At 39.4% G+C, this 17690-nt stretch overlaps 1 protein-coding gene across 2 annotated transcripts in view; it reads right to left on the reverse strand.

Annotated features, from left to right (window-relative positions):
- Positions 1–5780, reverse strand: part of LOC121390432 (transmembrane channel-like protein 3) — a 24002-nt gene extending 18222 nt beyond the window's left edge. For both annotated transcript variants that reach the window (XR_005960211.1, XM_041522246.1), the window contains exons 1-4: positions 5702–5780; positions 4311–4439; positions 3858–3921; positions 1647–1710 (exon numbers count right to left, since the gene is read on the reverse strand). Coding sequence is in view for 1 of the 2 variants with exons in the window: in XM_041522246.1 (XP_041378180.1) it covers positions 1647–1710; positions 3858–3921; positions 4311–4439; positions 5702–5727 (283 nt within the window). In the remaining variant the exon portion in view is untranslated. The remainder of the gene's footprint in view (positions 1–1646; positions 1711–3857; positions 3922–4310; positions 4440–5701) is intronic.
- Positions 5781–17690: the final 11910 nt, after the last annotated feature.

A 17690-nucleotide genomic window follows, 5' to 3' on the forward strand; every position in this document is an offset into this window, starting at 1 on the left:
AACCATATGTTCGGCGCCATATAACCGCAAATAAAATGTGTTGAGTGCGTCGTTAAATAAACCATTTCCTTTCCAATAGCCGATGATTAATTAATCAATGTGATCTCAAGGGGCGTAGGAAGCGGTACGGCCGTACCACTTTTGGGCGAGGAATGTTTGTGGTTTTTTCTCATCCTACGGCGCTCACATAGTATAGATCTCATCATATACATTGCTTTCGCGTCCGTACTAACTTTTAATTGCTTCCGACATCCTGCTCTAGTGGTGTCGTTAAACAAAAAACAAAACAAACTAAAAGAAAGTTATGTTATAACAATGCCCTTCCCCCCAAAAAAAACCCCACCCACATACAAACAGAAAATAACATTACGAATGTGTTTTGAAACACAGAACAGAAAGTAACATTACGAATGTGTTTTGAAACACACAGAACAGAAAGTAACATTACAAATGTGTTTTGAAACGACGAACAGAAAAGTATGTTACACAAACAAAAACACTGAAAGTTACGATACAACAACTATTGCAACAGTGTAGTGTTTGACTGTTTTGTATGCATGTTATGTGCGTGCGTATGTGCTTTGGAACTGAGTTCTGTACGAGGGGTGATCGAAACACATTCTGGACCTAACTAGGAATAGAAGGGGACATGTGTACGACATCACTAAGCAAGACCGATGTGAAGTAAGCAATGTAAGCATCTCAGAAGAAGGAATCCAGAGTGAGCGAGAACTCTGTTAACGTGCCCATATACCACGAAGGTTTCGGGCACATCTATCCCGGGACCGGTCTCAGACATGGCTAGGGATCTGACCGGGACAGAATAAAGAAAAAAAGAATTCAGAACCTCCTCACGAATGTGCTGTCCATCACAAAGGTTTCACGAAACAATCAAGACGATGAATCTACCCAAACTTCGGTGGTCGCAATGGCAGCACAGCATGACCGTGGCTTATAGCTTATCGATCATCCACCCTATTCCCCAGATCTATCACCGTCTAATTTCCATATATTTTCTATACTGAAATAGGGAGCTAGCCAGCAGGGATTACGCAATTGATAATGATGTCATTTCCGCTTGTGAGAAGTTTTTTGACTTGCAGGAGAAAATCCTTCTTCGTCGGAGGGATCCAGGCATTGCAGCACCGTTAGCAGCACTGCATGACTGTGGTATATAGCTCATCGATCACCCACCGTATTCTCCAGATTTATCACCGTCTAACTTCCATATATTTCCTATCCTGAAATAGGGAGTTAGTCGGCAGGCATTACGCAAATGTCAATGCCATTTCCTTTGTTGAGGGTTTTGTTTATCAACTTGTAGGAGGAATCCTTTTTCGTCGTAGGGATCCAGGCATTGCAGCACCGTTGGCAGCACTGAACGACTGTGCATTATAGCTCAACGATCACCCACCGTATTCCCCAGATCTAGCACCGTCTAACTTCCATTTATTTTTTTACTTGCAGGAGAAAATACTCTTCGTCGGAGGGATTCAGGTATTGCAGCACCGTTGACACACGTGCCTGAGAAGTGTGTGACCCTCCAAGGGGATGACCTTGTAAACTAACAGGTAGGCATGACCCTAGGGTAAGTCCGCTCTAGTTAGACCTAAAACCTTTCGATCACCCTTCGGACAAACTAGTACCTGAAATATGGTTGATACTTTTCCCCCACAAGTCAAGGCTGAGGTCCAGCTTATGTCTGTGTATCTGAAACAAACATACTTTAATTTATTAACAGGGTTTCTGCTAGAAGGTAAAATGGGTATGGCGCCAAATTATTTTGCAGATTCGTTTTTTTTTTTTTAAAGTTAACCTTTTGACAAAATTAATTACTCTTATTATTACTATATGATTTTTGTAATCCTAACCCTAAACGTAACCCATTTTTTTCTGGGTGAGGCCACCCATACTGTTGACTGTGGTTGCATTCAATTCCATAGCGCCATACCAAAATTTTCTTTCTGGCAGAAACACTGACTTAGTGTGTAAGTAATAACTATTTGTTACCCAAATCATATCATAATGAACTAGACTTGCCATAGGCTAGTGACAACACTGTTAACTAGCGTATATAATCGCTGTATGTTAAATAAAAAGGAAGAGGACAGGATAACATATTAACTAGAGGCGGATCTAGGGTGTGTGTGGGGGGGGGGGGGGGAGCAGGGGCCCGTGCCCCTCAAATTTTGCAATAGTTATAATTTTATTATATATTAATTTTAATTTTTTTTACGATCCCCCTCCAAACCTCCCCCAAAGTTCCCTTTGCATCCCACCTCATGTCATTCCCCCAAAATTGATTTTCTCGATCCGCCACTGTTAACATGATTATATCCAATGTATTACTGATAGAAAGATGTAAGGGAACAAGTGGAACACGTGGAATTGTAGACGATATTTTATTCACTACTTGCATAGTAATGTCTGTATTTTATATAAAGTTGTCATGTGTGGGATTTAATGTCAGTAATGTCAAATTGACTGCCACCAACACTGTCAACATCTTACACTGTGAGTTTTACACTATGAGATTTAGTTACAGTCACTATTTACTATTACTGTTTGGTTTGTTTTGTTTAACGACACCACTAGGGCACATTGACTTATTAATCATCGGCTATTGGATATCAAACATTTGGTAATTCTGACATATAGTCTTAGAGAGAAAACCCGCTACATTTCATTAGTAGCAAGGAATCTTTTATATGCATCATCCCACAGACAGGATAGCACATACCACGACCTTTGATATACCAGTCGTGGTACACTGGTTGGAATGAGAAATAGCCCAACGGGCCCACTGACGGGGGTCGATCTTACTGTTTGGTCCCTTGTGTATTTCCATCAATATATCGTAAACATATGATAAAGTCGAATATGTTTTATTATTTAACTAAGTACACTAAAAGGCAAAAGTTATTGTGACATGGATTGTTTGGAGTAATAAATTTGTGAATGGATTTATGGATGTAAACCAGAGAAAATGTGCATGAAACAGCTCGAAGAAATGCAACCAAGCAGTTGTTGCAGCGACTGCATGCTTTGTGCAAGAAACATGGAATATTCGGGAGAAATCCTGTCCAGTGTTCACCATAAAAGGCCAGACATTCAGTCGCAAATCATTGCCACTCTATGCAGCTTTCAGAAGTCCAGAAGTCAGAAAAACACCATTAGTGAACCGTTTGATGTAATTTCGTCATGCCACGCCTCAGTGAAAATGACAGATGGCGAGTCATAGGGATGCTAGAATCTGGGACCGTCCACAGAAAGTTCTGAAACACCATATGGCACTTATGGCAACGATATCAACAAAACATACCTTCGGACATTTCTCTTTCCATGTTATAACATTTTATACACGGCAGTAAAAACTTATCATCGATTATCTTTGTCTTTTGTGTGTCACAATAACTTTTGCCTTTTAGTATATAATAGATCAGTCACATGTTTCTTCTCATGTCACATCACTATTCGATATCCGTTATGCTAGTATCAGACTACCAAGTGTCACGACGGAGTTGACCAACTCGCCGATCTTACGACTTAGAAGGAAATGTTTTATTTAACAACGCACTCAACACATTTTATTTACGGTTATATGGCGGTTTCGAGTTAGAATACAACTGTCCAGTTGCTAGTCTGAGCGCTCTTACAACTTGATTCTCGTCGTATACAACTCCTACGACCGATTAGTTGCACCCGTCGTAACTTGGGAATGGAAGAAATTGCAACGCAGCTGTCGAGTTGGCCAACTCCGTCTTGACAGTTGATAGTCTGAGTCAATCTGCGCCACGAAAAATGTATTAAGTTACAAGCAAGATCAAGACGCGGGATCAATTGTATTTCAGTATTACCTTTCGTTGTTTTACACCCTGAGTAAACACCAATGATGTGGAATCCAGGTTTTGTCGCAAATACCTTAAATTTAAGAAAAAGAAAAAGAAGAAGAAGAAGAAGAAGAAGAAGAAGAAGAAGAAGAAGAAGAAGCAAAAGAAAGAAGAAGTAACACTCGAGTATAGCATGCATGGTGTTCACTTTCGTCCTTGACAATGAATAAAAAGAAAGGAAGGAAATTATTTAACGACGCACTCAAAACATTTTATTTACGGAAGACTATGTATAATGACTAAATCGGGATTTTATACTAATGTTTATAAGTACTGAGAATCGGCATCAAACATAAATCATAGGCCACTCCTAAATTTTGCGACAGTTAGATTTTTATTCCCCCCCCCCCCCCCCCCCCCCCCCCCCCCCCCCCCCCCCCCCCCCAATGGATTTTCTGGATTCGCCATTGAACATCATACCTGGAAAGTTTGAGTTTCTCTCGAATAGGAATGGGTTGCTCTCGCAGCTTATCCAAAACCTTGACCTTCAATGACCTTTTCCTATCAGCCGGTCCAAGTGAATTCTCAATATTTTCTGACCAGTCAAATCTGTAAATTAACGTTAAAGGGATATTCTCGAGTTTGCTGCATTGTAAGATGTTTTCGACTAATAAAATATTTCTACGATTAAACTTATATATTAAATATATTTTCTTGTTTAGAATATCAGTGTCCGTATATTCAAGGTGTTTCTGGTCGTCTTAATTTTTGTAACAAGCCCAAACTGGATTTTGTCTTCAAATAATTTCCACGAAAAATTTTTTTTTTAGGAAATAAAATGAAATTTAACCTAGTACATATATTAGAACGATCAGAAACATGTTTAATATACAGCCACTAATATTTAATGCAGAAAAATATATTTGGTATGTAATTACAGTCGTTAAAAAGTCTCTATTAGTCGATAACATCTTAAAAATGGCAGAAAACTCAGGAATGTCCCTTTAAATAAATAATCTACATAACAGATTAGACTTCTAAAAAAAAAGTACATCTTCCACAACGTACCCACCTCCCCCACCATCCCGAAAACCCTCCAACAAAACACAAACCACTACCAAAACAATAATAATAAAAAAAAAAAAAAATAAAAAAAAAAAAAAAAAAAAAAACTAAACAAAAAACAGCAGCAACAAAACAAACAAAAAAAACATCTCTAAGTTACTCGACAATAAAGTCATGAAAAAACACATTGTTTTTACTAATTTTAAAAAATGTTGAGTATTTACTTAAAACATTGAAAATCGGCTTTAAGTTATGTAAAACGTTAACTGACTACACCCTGAAACAACATAATTTATGCAAAATATTTTATTAGACAAAATTAAATTTTACAAAAATTAGTATAAACTTTGTCAGTTGGCAAATTGTACTCCTTTTTTTTTTTTTTTTCAACTTATTTTCGTGGTTATATCCAATTAAAGTTCAAGCACGTTGTCCTGGGCACACACCTCAGCTATCTGGGCTGTCTGTCCAGGACAGTGGGTTAGTTGTTACTTGGTTAGTGATTAGTGAGAGAGAAGAGGGTGTAGTGGCCTTACACCTAGCCACTGAGCCCTTAAGAACTCGCTCTGGGTGGGAGCCGGTACCGGGCTGTGAACCCTGTACCTACCAGCCTGTAGTCCGATGGCTTAACCACTGCGCCACCGAGGCCGGTTTGTACTCCTCTTCTTTTCAGTGTGAAACCGTTTGAAACTGGAATTACCCTTTATTCATAGGAGCGTATTTCAGTGTGAAACCGTTTGAAACTGGAATTACCCTTTATTCATAGGAGCGTATTTCAGTGTGAAACCGTTTGAAACTGGAATTACCCTTTATTCATAGGAGCGTATTTCATTTGAAATAAAACTTCGTCTGAAGTCAGCCAACCTTCTGTTTTGAGCGGAGCACCATCTGAAAAACCACCAAGGCGTACAATGAAGTCTGTTTTGTTTTGTTTACGACACCACTAGAGCACTTTGATTTATTAATCATCGGCTGTTGGATGTCAAATGTTTGGTAATTTCGACACAGTCATAGAGAGGAAATCCGCTACATTTTTCCATTAGTAGCAAGGGATCTTTTATATGCACCATCCCACAGACAGGATAGCACATACCACGGCATTTGATATACCAGTCGTGGTGCACTGGATGGGACGAGAAATAGCCCAATGGGCCCACCGACGTCACGGGTATCGATCCTAGACCGGCCGCGCATCAGGCGTGCGCTTTACCACTGGGCTACGTCCCGGCCCTGCGTACAATGAAGTCACAATAGCAGCGTGTCTGTAAATCCTATCTATGAGAAGTCAGCGGTTGTGCCCATGACAGGCATGCTTGAACAGTTTCCCGATAACAGCAAGCCAAAAATATCCCACGTACCCATACTGTGTCTGCAAACATTATAGTTGTTGTTTGTTTGTTTGTTTGTTCATACGTATGTTTATATACAAATAAGGTTCAAGCACGCTGTCCTGGGAACACACCTCAGCTATCTGTCAAGGGCAGTGTGTTAACTAATTAGTTTTCAGTGGTTAGTGATTATTAATAGTTGTTTATGCAAACATTGTACAGACAAACGGAGACAGGGTGTGACGGTACATGCTCTTATCTTTTCGCCTGTGGCGATGTTAATTGTTTTAGAGGGCCATGTGCACTTGGTTACGTAATACCTCCGCGCGACCGTACCCCCTAATACACACTTAGAACTTGGCGACAGCTAGTCTGACCATCTAAGGAAATATACCGTCTTGGTCGTTGTGGAAATATCACATGATAGGGGTAGTACCGCGAGGTGCCCCCAGGCGATATTCGCTGTCTCTCAGATTTTTTGAATAAATAGATAGGATTTTAGAGATATCGGGGAGAAACTTTGGAAGGTTGTAGGGGAACGGACGTCGTCCACTGAACGATCTATATAAGTTCAGTCCGGACGTGGTAAATATATTTTTCTGCTCTGTTGTATAACCTTGATGTGATTGATGTGACTTTAAATATTTTAATACTGTATTATACCAATATTATTTAGACAGTGTCTCCGGTAATCTGACGAAGTAAATTGTAGGCTTCACTGTTCTAAAATTATTAAAGCTTAGCCGGTCATCCTAGAGGACCTAGGTAAAAAGTAGGTTATTGTCTTTATTGTGATAGGTACCAGTATTACCTCTGTATTACAAGGTTACTGAATGAGTAGTTAAGGGTTAATTAAAAATTAACCAGTTAGGAATAGAGTTGTAATTCCTTTATTAATTAAGTTCCCCTGGCAGCGTTTCTCAATTATCACACGTGTGTGTGTGTTGTATCACGGTGAAGTGATTAGAATATTGTGTAAACTAGACACCTAGTTATTAACTAATTAAGTGATTAGTTCTGGGTTGTTATTATTTTGTTGTTGTTAATTAACTACTGCGGCAAGTACATTTGTCAGCGTAGTGTTAATACAGATTCCAAAGTGTATTGTGTTTTGTTGTGTTTTCTAGTGAACTATTCCACTATAGAGAAGGAAGCTTTAGCCACGGTACAAGCTCTGAAGCATTTTCAGATCTACGTGAAATCGGCATTGCATCAAGTGGTTGTCTTTAATGATCATAATCCGCTTACCTTCATTCACAGAATGAAAGCCACCAACCAGAGAGTTTTGAGATGGAGTCTTCTTCTGCAGGAATTCCCAATTACCATTGAACATATCAAGGGCACATCCAATGTAATCGCTGATGTCCTGTCCCGAAATTGAACGTTGACGTTCTTGATATCTGTTTTTGTTTATATATATATATATATATCAGATCTTATCTCTGAGATACCTAGAGCCGAGCCACTCGGGTATTGGACTGCCCGATACAGAGAAATCTAATAGATATACAGTTAGAAGAGATATTTGGATAATCGTGTTTTATTCAGTTACGGGTATTATAGGATCCTCGTGACAGGAGTAAAAATTGGGGGCTCGTCCGGGATCTGAAACGGGACATGCGTATTTAAAAAGTATTGTTTGTAAATGGGGGCTTTATAAATTATTTTTACAAATTTACTAGAAGTAGCAACGTTGTTCACTAGAAGAAAAAAAATAAAATAATAAGTGCGTCATACCTAAACATGGATAAGAATTTGCTGGATACGCTCAGTGTAGTGGAGATAAAGCGAGCGCGTAAGGCCGAGTTAGTTGAAATCGCGAGTGAGCTAAGCAGCTAAATTGGCCGCAGTCTAAGTGGACATTGTTAGCCGTGTGTAAGTTTAAGGGGAAGGCTAGCGTAGCTTATAATTCAATGAGTGATGAGCGAGCAAGTCAGTACGACCTAGTTAAGTCTGCAGTGTTGAGGGCTTACGAGTTACGACCTGAGGATTATCGGTTACGGTATAGCGAGTTGAGAAAAACGCAGGGTCAGTCTTATAGTGAGTTTGTGGCTAAGAAAGCAGGGATGTTTGATAAATGGGTGACTTCTCATCAGGTAGGGTCATATACCGAGTTACGGGAATTGTTGATCTTACAGGACATTAAAAATGAATTACTAGTTAGCTTACGTATTCATTTAGAGGATCGTAATATCAAAAAAATAGAGGAGGCAGGCATAGTGGCAGATGATTACGTGTTAATACACAAAGCTCAGGCAGTACAGGGTAGCTCTATACAACAAGGTGATAAGAAGAAATTTCAGCCAGGTTTTTCCCGGGAAAGTAACTATCGGGGAGAGTCATCCAGTTGGTCAACTAGTCAGGCAAGGAATGCACCTGGTGGGCAAAGTAAGGATAAACCTGCATTATCAGCCAATGCACGAACTTTCCGTCCACATTGCAGTTACTGTAAAAAGGATAACCATCTTGTCGGGGACTGTTTTAAAAGGAAACGCGATAATGCGCAAGTGGTCGGTTTAGTGAGGTCCGCTCCGTTAGCGAGAGAGTTAATGATTAGTCCCATGGCAGAGAAAGTAAACCCGTATGTGTCCACTGGTATGGTTTGTGATGTGAAACAAGAGTTGAGTCCTAAGGCAATATCAATCTATCGAGATACAGGGTGTACCCAATCTCTTATAACGTCAGATTGTTTAGCTGGTATATAGAATTCAGATACAGGACGTAGTTTGGCCGTAACCTCGGTTACTGGAGAAAATATGGTTGTCCGATTACATAACGTTTTCTTCTGTTCGAAGTTTGTGACGGGACCAGTCGTTATGGGTGTTGTGAAGGACTTGCCTTTTGAAAACATAGGAGTTTTGTTGGGTAACAATTTGACTAGTCAGTGTTGCCAGCCGCAAGGGGACCAATTGTTAATTGAAGACAGCCCTTTACCAATAGAAGAGTGTGAGGTTGATGAGATTAGTTATCCTGCGTGTGTAATGACTAGGGCTATGGCCGGAAGGGTAGCACGAGACCCAGAGGAAAATTGTGATTTGTCTGATACGTGTGTGAGCCATGAAATTGGAGTGGACGAGGTTATCAGTAAAATGGTAGATAAGTCAACTGAGGAACTAAAGGTGGTGGAACCTGTTGACCTCCCGCAGAGGGTAAATGAACCAGTTGTGTTTGATAGAGGGGACTTACCTTGTAATAGACAAGAGTTAATCCTAGAGCAGGGGGCTGATCCAAATTTGTTGGCAGCTCGCACTACATTGTTAACTGAGGGAGTATTAATGAATAAGAAAGTTAGAGACAGGAGGTTGCCGGCGACCGAACTAGCTAGGAAGCATCTGAGCTATGCATAGAGCAAAATAAAATCAGTGTTTGATAGGAAGGCTAGGAGTTGGGAATTTAAACCAGGGGATAAGGTGCTGCTGTACCTTCCCATTAAACGGGGTTCATTGCAGAACAGGTATTTCGGTCGCTATGTTGTGCACAAACGGGTTAATGAGACAGGGTATGTGATAAACACTCCTGATAGGGTTAGGAAAAGTAGGTATTGTCACATCAATTTGCTAAAAGGTTATTGTGACAGACTGCCGATAGTTCCAGTGTTACCTGTCCAAATTGAGAGTCACTCAATTTCCTGTGATGACGTCAAGACTGCAGAGATCAAATTAACCAACAGCCAGATTCTAGCAGACTTGAGTCCGGACTTGCACCTTGACAGCCCCCAGCGAGCAGAGCTGACTACGTTGATACAAGGAGATGTTTCCATTTGTCAGGACTTTCCAATGGTTACCAATACCTTAATCCAGGATGTGCGCTTGGAACCCAACGCTACACCGAGTCGACAGCATGCCTATCGGATAAAACCTGTAAAACGTGCGGCACTAAAGAAGTAATCGAAGTTCAAATGGTCAGACGAATGCGAGGAGTCATTCAACCGTCTCAAGCAGATGCTCTCCTCGTCTCCCGTGATGGCAGCACCAGACTACCGAATGCCTTTCAAGCTGGCTGTGGATGCCAGTGACGTGGGAGCTGGAGCTGTGCTGTTCCAAGAAGACGAAAATGGACTGGACCATCCTGTAAGTTTCTTCTCCAAAAGGTTTGACAAACACCAGGTGAACTATTCCACCATAGAGAAGGAAGCTTTGGCCACGGTACAAGCTCTGAAGCATTTTCAGATCTACGTGAAATCGGCATTGCATCAAGTGGTTGTCTTTACTGATCATAATCCGCTTACCTTCATTCACAGAATGAAAGCCACCAACCAGAGAGTTTTGAGATGGAGTCTTCTTCTGCAGGAATTCCCAATTACCATTGAACATATCAAGGGCACATCCAATGTAATCGCTGATGCCCTGTCCCGAAATTGAACGTTGACGTTCTTGATATCTGTTTTTGTTTTATATATATATATATATATATATATATATATATATATATATATATATATATATATATATATATATATATATATACTATTGTATACCAGGGACTCGGAGACTCAGTGTGATTACTGGTAGTCACCTTATTACTATGTGTTATAAATGCCCGGATGCGTCGGTTAACGCACATTTTGTTTTGTTTAAATGCAGTATATTTCCCTATTCCTAGAGTAGAGGAAATATCCTTTTTGAGGTGGGGGTGTGTGACGGAACATGCTCTTATCTTTTCGCCTGTGGCGATGTTAATTGTTTTAGAGGGCCATGTGCACTTGGTTACGTAATACCTCCGCGCGACCGTACCCCCTAATACACACTTAGACCAGATGTGGAGGCCATGTGGCCAGTAGTTACGTAATACCTCCGATAGTGCGGTTTTACGACCGTGGTTTCTGGCGAACTTGGCGACATCTAGTCTGACCATCTAAGGACATATGCCGTCTTGGTCACTGTGGGAATATCACATGATAGGGGTAGTACCGCGAGGTGCCCCCAGGCGATATTCACTGTCTCTCAGATTTTTTGAATAAATAGATAGGATTTTAGAGATATTGGGGAGAAACTTTGGAAGGCTGCAGGGGAACGGACGTCGTCCACTGAACGATCTATATAAGTGGTAAATAATATTTGTCTGCTCTGTTGTATAACCTTGATGTGATTGATGTGACTTAATACTGTATTATACCAATATTATTTAGACAGTGTCTCCGGTAATCTGACGAAGTAAATTGTAGGCTTCACTGTTCTAAAATTATTAAAGCTTAGCCGGTCATCCTAGAGGACCTAGGTAAACTGTAGGTTATTGTCTTTATTGTGATAGGTACCAGTATTACTTCTGTAGTACACGGTTACTGAATGAGTAGTTAAGGGTTAATTAAAAATTAACCAGTTAGGAATAGAGTTGTAATTCCTTTATTAATTAAGTTCCCCTGGCAGCGTTTCTCAATTAGGCCGGAGAAAAAAATTACTTGTTTCCTATTACATGCTGGAAAAATATAGGGTAGGTAGGTAGGAAAAACATTTTATTTTGGAAAATAATTTTATTTATGGATATTAAATAAAGGTGTTGACTACCGGTATCCAAAATAACCTCTGCATGTATAGAAATGCATTATGCAAACCAACAATACCATTCATCACAGTGTTTTCCCTAGAAATGAAGTAAGGCATGGTAAAGTGACGTTTTGGGGGCATATTTTATGTGCAGTTTTAAATATAAAGGCTTTTTTTTCCTATTATACAATTTTCAAAAGGACAAAAACCTTATGGCCATTTTATTTTCTATAGCTATTTCATAACTTAATTAAAAAAAGGAAATATGTAATACTATCCACATAGGTGTGTTTAAAGGCTTCTTTTTACAGGTATGCGGTCAAAACGGCCCCATGATGAAACGGCCCTGAACATGTAAGTCAAAATGGCCAAAGAAAAAAGTCAAAACGGCCAAAGAAAAAGGTTAAAAGGGCCAAAGAAAATGGTCAAAACGGCCAAAGAAAAAAGTCAAAACGGCTAAAAGAAATGGTCAAAACGGCCAATAGGTACTATCACGTTAAATTAATTCCCATTAGTAATAATTAGTAATCAATATAGCCTATATTACAGGCAGTTCAAAAATATGTATAAAAACAACCAAAACAACGGAATCACTGGTAACAATTTATTAGCCTACACAACGCAATTTACTATTGTAATTAAGACCACCAATTAACATTTTATTTAACAACACTGATAGACCGACCCGGCCGTGTCCCCCGGACGAGTTCCATGTGGCGCTACTCGTCGGGGTGTCGTGCGTGCCCGCCCTGTAATTCATTATTTTAATAATTCAATCACAGAAAGGGAAAGGGGGGGGGGGGGGGTAGTGGACCATCTAGGCTTTCCGGGTGAGTGCGTATCGTCTGAACGAGTTCCTAGTGGCGCTGCTCACCCGGGTGCCACAACGGGCCTGTCCCCCAATTTACTAATATAATTAAGACCACCAATTGACCGTGTATTTAAAAAGACCGATAGACCGATCTTTGATACCGTCGGCAGGTAACAGCAATTAGCCTTTTAACTTCTACAGTGAGTGTATCGAGTTTGTATAAAATCTGCTTTACAAACATTTCATGATACCATTCGTGTTTTTATTAGGTAATCAGTTAGGTATTCGGAGTGTTTTAAGGCTCGGGCGGTTTTGTTAATTGTCAAATCAACAGGAGTAACTTTTCCTCTGCCCTGGGTAAAAAAAAAAAAAAAAAAAAAAAAAAAAAATCGCTGTGAGTTAATCTTGAAAGAGAGCTCTTCCTTAAATATCAATAAAATACTGGTTTAATGCAACCATAGTTTGTAATAAATAGTTTTCATCGTAAATGTATTTGTTAGCGTTCCCTCTCATTTTTGGGGTTTGGGCTTTTTGATTTTGAGGGCAACATGGTGCTAACCTATCTGTGGGAGAGTACATACAAAAGACCCCTTGCTGTTTAATAATAGGCAGAAGGTTTACTCTCATACTAACACTTAACTTCTGTACTGGTCCAGGACAGACTTGGTTGAACCGTAATTGGATAGAAACCAGTAAATAAGTTATAAATTTTTTTTTTAATGAAAACTGAAAAGAAGGGTTCTATATTTATAATAACAATAACATTTTAACATTTTTTTTATGAATGTTATCTTTCCTAGTGTATCTAAGAAATGGTAGACTTACCAATTTTATAATTTGCAATGTTAGTTTTATTCTGTATGCATCCAGTATTAAAGTACACACTTGGTTTGAAGCAATCAATTGGTCCAATGAATAGAAATGCAGTACAAATGCTCAGGATGCTCAAACGAATGTTGAAAAGTAAAGTTTGTTTTATTTAACGACGCCACTAGAGCACATTGATTTCTGTCTTTAATATCATCGGCCATTGGACGTCAAACACATGGTCATTCTGACATTGTGTTTAGCGGAAACCCGCGAAGTTCCCAGTGACCACTTACAAAAAAGCGACCACTAACAAAAAATAACGAAACGCATCGAGATCTTACTGACATATTTAATCATTTGATTTGGCAGTAAAATCCATCAGTATCGGTAAACATTCCCTCCCCTAGTTTATCAGAAGGTCACTAAATTTCTACACGGCCAGTTTGTCGCTGGAGTAAATCATTAAATATAGTTATTATTATTATTATTATTATTATTATTATATTATTATTATTAATCGGAACACCTCGCTACACTAGTTGTAGAGTAAATCGGTAAAAGATCGCATATATATTCGTGAAAACAATTTTCCAACTCTTCGCCCAATATCTCACGAAAGTTACCGAACTTCAATTTGAAGGGAAGTAACTCCATCAATCAATTGTTAGAAGAAAACATTTCGTGGCTAACGTGTCGCCAATAAAACTACATTTGCAACAGTAAAACCACCGATATACGTCCGCAAATCGGAAAACACGGTAGGGTTATTCCCTAAATGACACCAAAATAGTGCTTGTGATAGTTTTGGAATGTTTTCGTGGAAATCGTTGTTATATTAAAAAAAAAAAAATTGGATATACAAAAAAGGTTTTAGGGTCGGCATGTTCAAATTAGGGTCGGTCGGGTAACCGGAAACAAACAATATTTTATGATACGCCTTATCACACGTGTGTGTGTTGTATCACGGAGAAGTGATTAGAATATTGTGTAAACTAGACATCTAGTGATTAACTAATTAAGTGATTAGTTCTGGGTTGTTATTATTTTGTTGTTGTTAATTAACTACTGCGGAAAGTACATTTGTCAGCGTAGTGTTAATACAGATTCCAAAGTGTATTGTGTTTTGTTGTGTTTTCTAGTGAACTAAACGTGCTATATATATATATATATATATATATATCAGATCTTATCTCTGAGATACCTAGAGCCGAGCCACTCGGGTATTGGACTGCCCGATACAGAGAGATCTAATAGATATACAGTTAGAAGAGATATTTGGATAATCGTGTTTTATTCAGTTACGGGTATCAAACTTAAAGTTTATTTCGTTTAACGACACCAATGGAGCACATTGATTAAATAATTAATCATCGTCTATTGGATGTCAAACATTTGGTAATTCTGACTCGTAGTCATCCAGGACAGGAAATGGTTTATTTAACGACGCACTCAACACATTTTATTTACGGTTATATGGCGTCGGACATATGGTTAAGGACAATACAGATATTAAGGGAGGAAACCCGCTGTCGCCACTTCATGGGCTACTCTTTTCGATTACCAGCAAGGGATCTTTTATATGTACCATCCCATAGACAGGATAGCACATACCACGACCTGTGCACTGGCTGGAGCGAGAAATCGTAGTAATCAGAGGAAACCCGCTACATTTTTTCTAATGCAGCAAGGGATCTTTTATATACATTTTTCCATAAACAAAAAACCCCACATACCACGGCCGTTGACCAATTGTTTATGCACTTTTTGGAACGAGAAAAACCTAATCAGTTGAATGGATCCATCGAGGTGGTTCGATCCTGCGACGCACCTCAAGCGAGTACTCAGCCAACTGAAAATTAATGCATGACACCCCAGCACACAAATACATTGGCTATTGGGTGTCCAACAATGGTTTAAAAAAGCATGAATTTTATTATTAACAAAGTGTAACACAATGTAAAGAGCTGTACATTTTATAAAAATTAAAAATTTATTTTGTTTAACGACACCACTAGAGTGATTTAATAATCGTCGGCTACTGGATGTCAAATATTTGGTTATTTGACATATAATCTTAGTAGCAAGAGATCTTTTATATGCATCACCCCATAGACAGGATAGCACATACCACGGCCTTTGATATACCAGTCGTGATGCACTGGCTGGAACAAAGAGAGCTGTACAGAGTATAAATATCACTAGCATATTAAAATGTCTAGTATATGAATATCACAGATAATTATTAAAATTTGGAATTAAAGGCAACGTGTCGTAAAAATTTCAAAATAAGTTGAGGGTGAAATCGAAATGATTCCATAACATTTTGTCTTCTAAATATATCATTTCGATTCTGTTCAAGATGATTACACTCCACCGGCCTCGGTGGTGTCGTGGTTAAACCATCGAGACATAAGGCTGGTAGGTACAGGGTTCGCAGCCAGGTACCGGCTCCCACCCAGAGCGAGTTTTAACGACTCAATGGGTAGGTGTAAGACCACTACACCCTCTTGTTTCTCACTAACCACTAACAACTAACAGTGCCCAGGACAGCGTGATTGAACCTTAATTGGATATAAGCACGAAAATAAGTTGAAATGGAAAAAAAAAGGTGAATCTTCAGTGTACATATGTGGTGTTGGTGTTCACAGTGCTGTGGAGAATCCTTCAGAATAAATGAAGCTGTCAAGAACGTATGACCGATACACGTATGACAGACGACTATTGCATTCTTCCTTCACCGTCCGCAGGAGGACTGCCACTCTCCCAGTATTGGCTTGACAGGATGAAACTTGTTTGCAAATGCACCGTCCGAATCATCTCGCCAAGTTGAAAATATATATTGGTTAATATCATGTTTAAGGTCTGTGTAAGGCACACCAACTCTGGAAGGAAGGAAGGAAGGAAATGTTTTATTTAAAGACGCACTTAACACATTTTATTTACGGTTATATGTCGTCGGACATATGGTAAAGGACCACACAGATATTGAGGGAGGAAACCCGCTGTCGCCACTTCATGGGCTACTCTTTTCGATTAGCAGCAAGGAATATTTTATATGCACCATCCCACAGACAGGATAGCACATACCACGGCTCTTGGTGTACTACTCGTGGTGCACTGGCTGGAGCGAGAAGTAGCCCAATGAGCCCACTGACGGGGATCGATCCCAAACCGACCGCGCATCAAGCGAGCGCTTTACCACTGGGCTACGTCTCGCCCACCAACACTGGAATGAGGCAAATCCAAAAACAGACTTGCCAGCTACCGGTACACCTGCCATTTCATTACCCCTGATCGATTCCAGTTTGGATGGAAACCCCCAAAAATACAATTCCTTCATTAGTAATAAAATATATTTTAGTACTGACAAGTTATGTTCCAGCTTCATATTTGTTTTATAAAGCTTGAAGACACGAAAGTGCATCCTTAAAAATAATATATACTAGTACTCTTAAAAAAACAGTAGGGGAACCTGAAATATTAATGTTAATATCAACTATTAGACCGAACATACGTTTTGACCACAGACATCCTAGTAAAAAACGTTCAGGTCTGTTTATAAACACACCGAAACACATTCCATAGTTTGCACATGCATCACGCAGTTGCCCCGTACACGTGCGTGGGGTGTCATTCTCGATTTTGACAATTTCCAGGAAGATTCATTAATCACTGTGGAACATTATTTCTGTCAATCTTTTTCGTTCTGTTGATCATACAGTTGTTATTGTTTTGTTTTTAGTCATTTTTATTGTTTGAATTTGCGATTTACTGATAAAAAAAATCGTCAACTTTCAAATTTCACTTCTGACCCCATTCGTCCTTCAGGATCTTTGGTGGTCATAAAACCTACTGTATTACTGAACTACCGGTTGTGATGTTTGCTCAATTAATTCACTATTATCATATAACCATTCCCCACAGCTAATATACCTTACAATTTTGGCAATTGTAAATTCTTATTAAGAGTTCTCCTATTTTTTTTGAAGAGTATATTTGGATTCCAAAGAATCCTTACTTTGTTCTAGAGCTTCAATGATTGCCCAGGTTTTAGCAGTAAAAATAGATGCCGAATCCGGTATTTCATAGAAATTATTGCATCTAATGGAAAAACTGTAGCACCGCTTCATTCAAACATGTGGACTCGTACAATATTGAGATAGGGGAAGGGAGGGAGAGAGAGAGAGAGAGAGAGAGAGAGAGAGAGAGAGAGAGAGAGAGAGAGAGAGAGAGAGAGAGAGAGAGAGAGAGAAGCAGGCAGGCAGGCAGGCAGGCAGGCAGGCAGGCAGGCAGACAGACAGAGAAGAAACCCACCTTCGCCAAGTACAAACGCTACCCATAACAGACAGAACAGTGCATACCA

The sequence above is a fragment of the Gigantopelta aegis genome, chromosome 15 (genome assembly GCF_016097555.1).
Source record: "Gigantopelta aegis isolate Gae_Host chromosome 15, Gae_host_genome, whole genome shotgun sequence".
In the NCBI taxonomy this organism is placed as follows: Eukaryota; Metazoa; Mollusca; class Gastropoda; order Neomphalida; family Peltospiridae; genus Gigantopelta; species Gigantopelta aegis.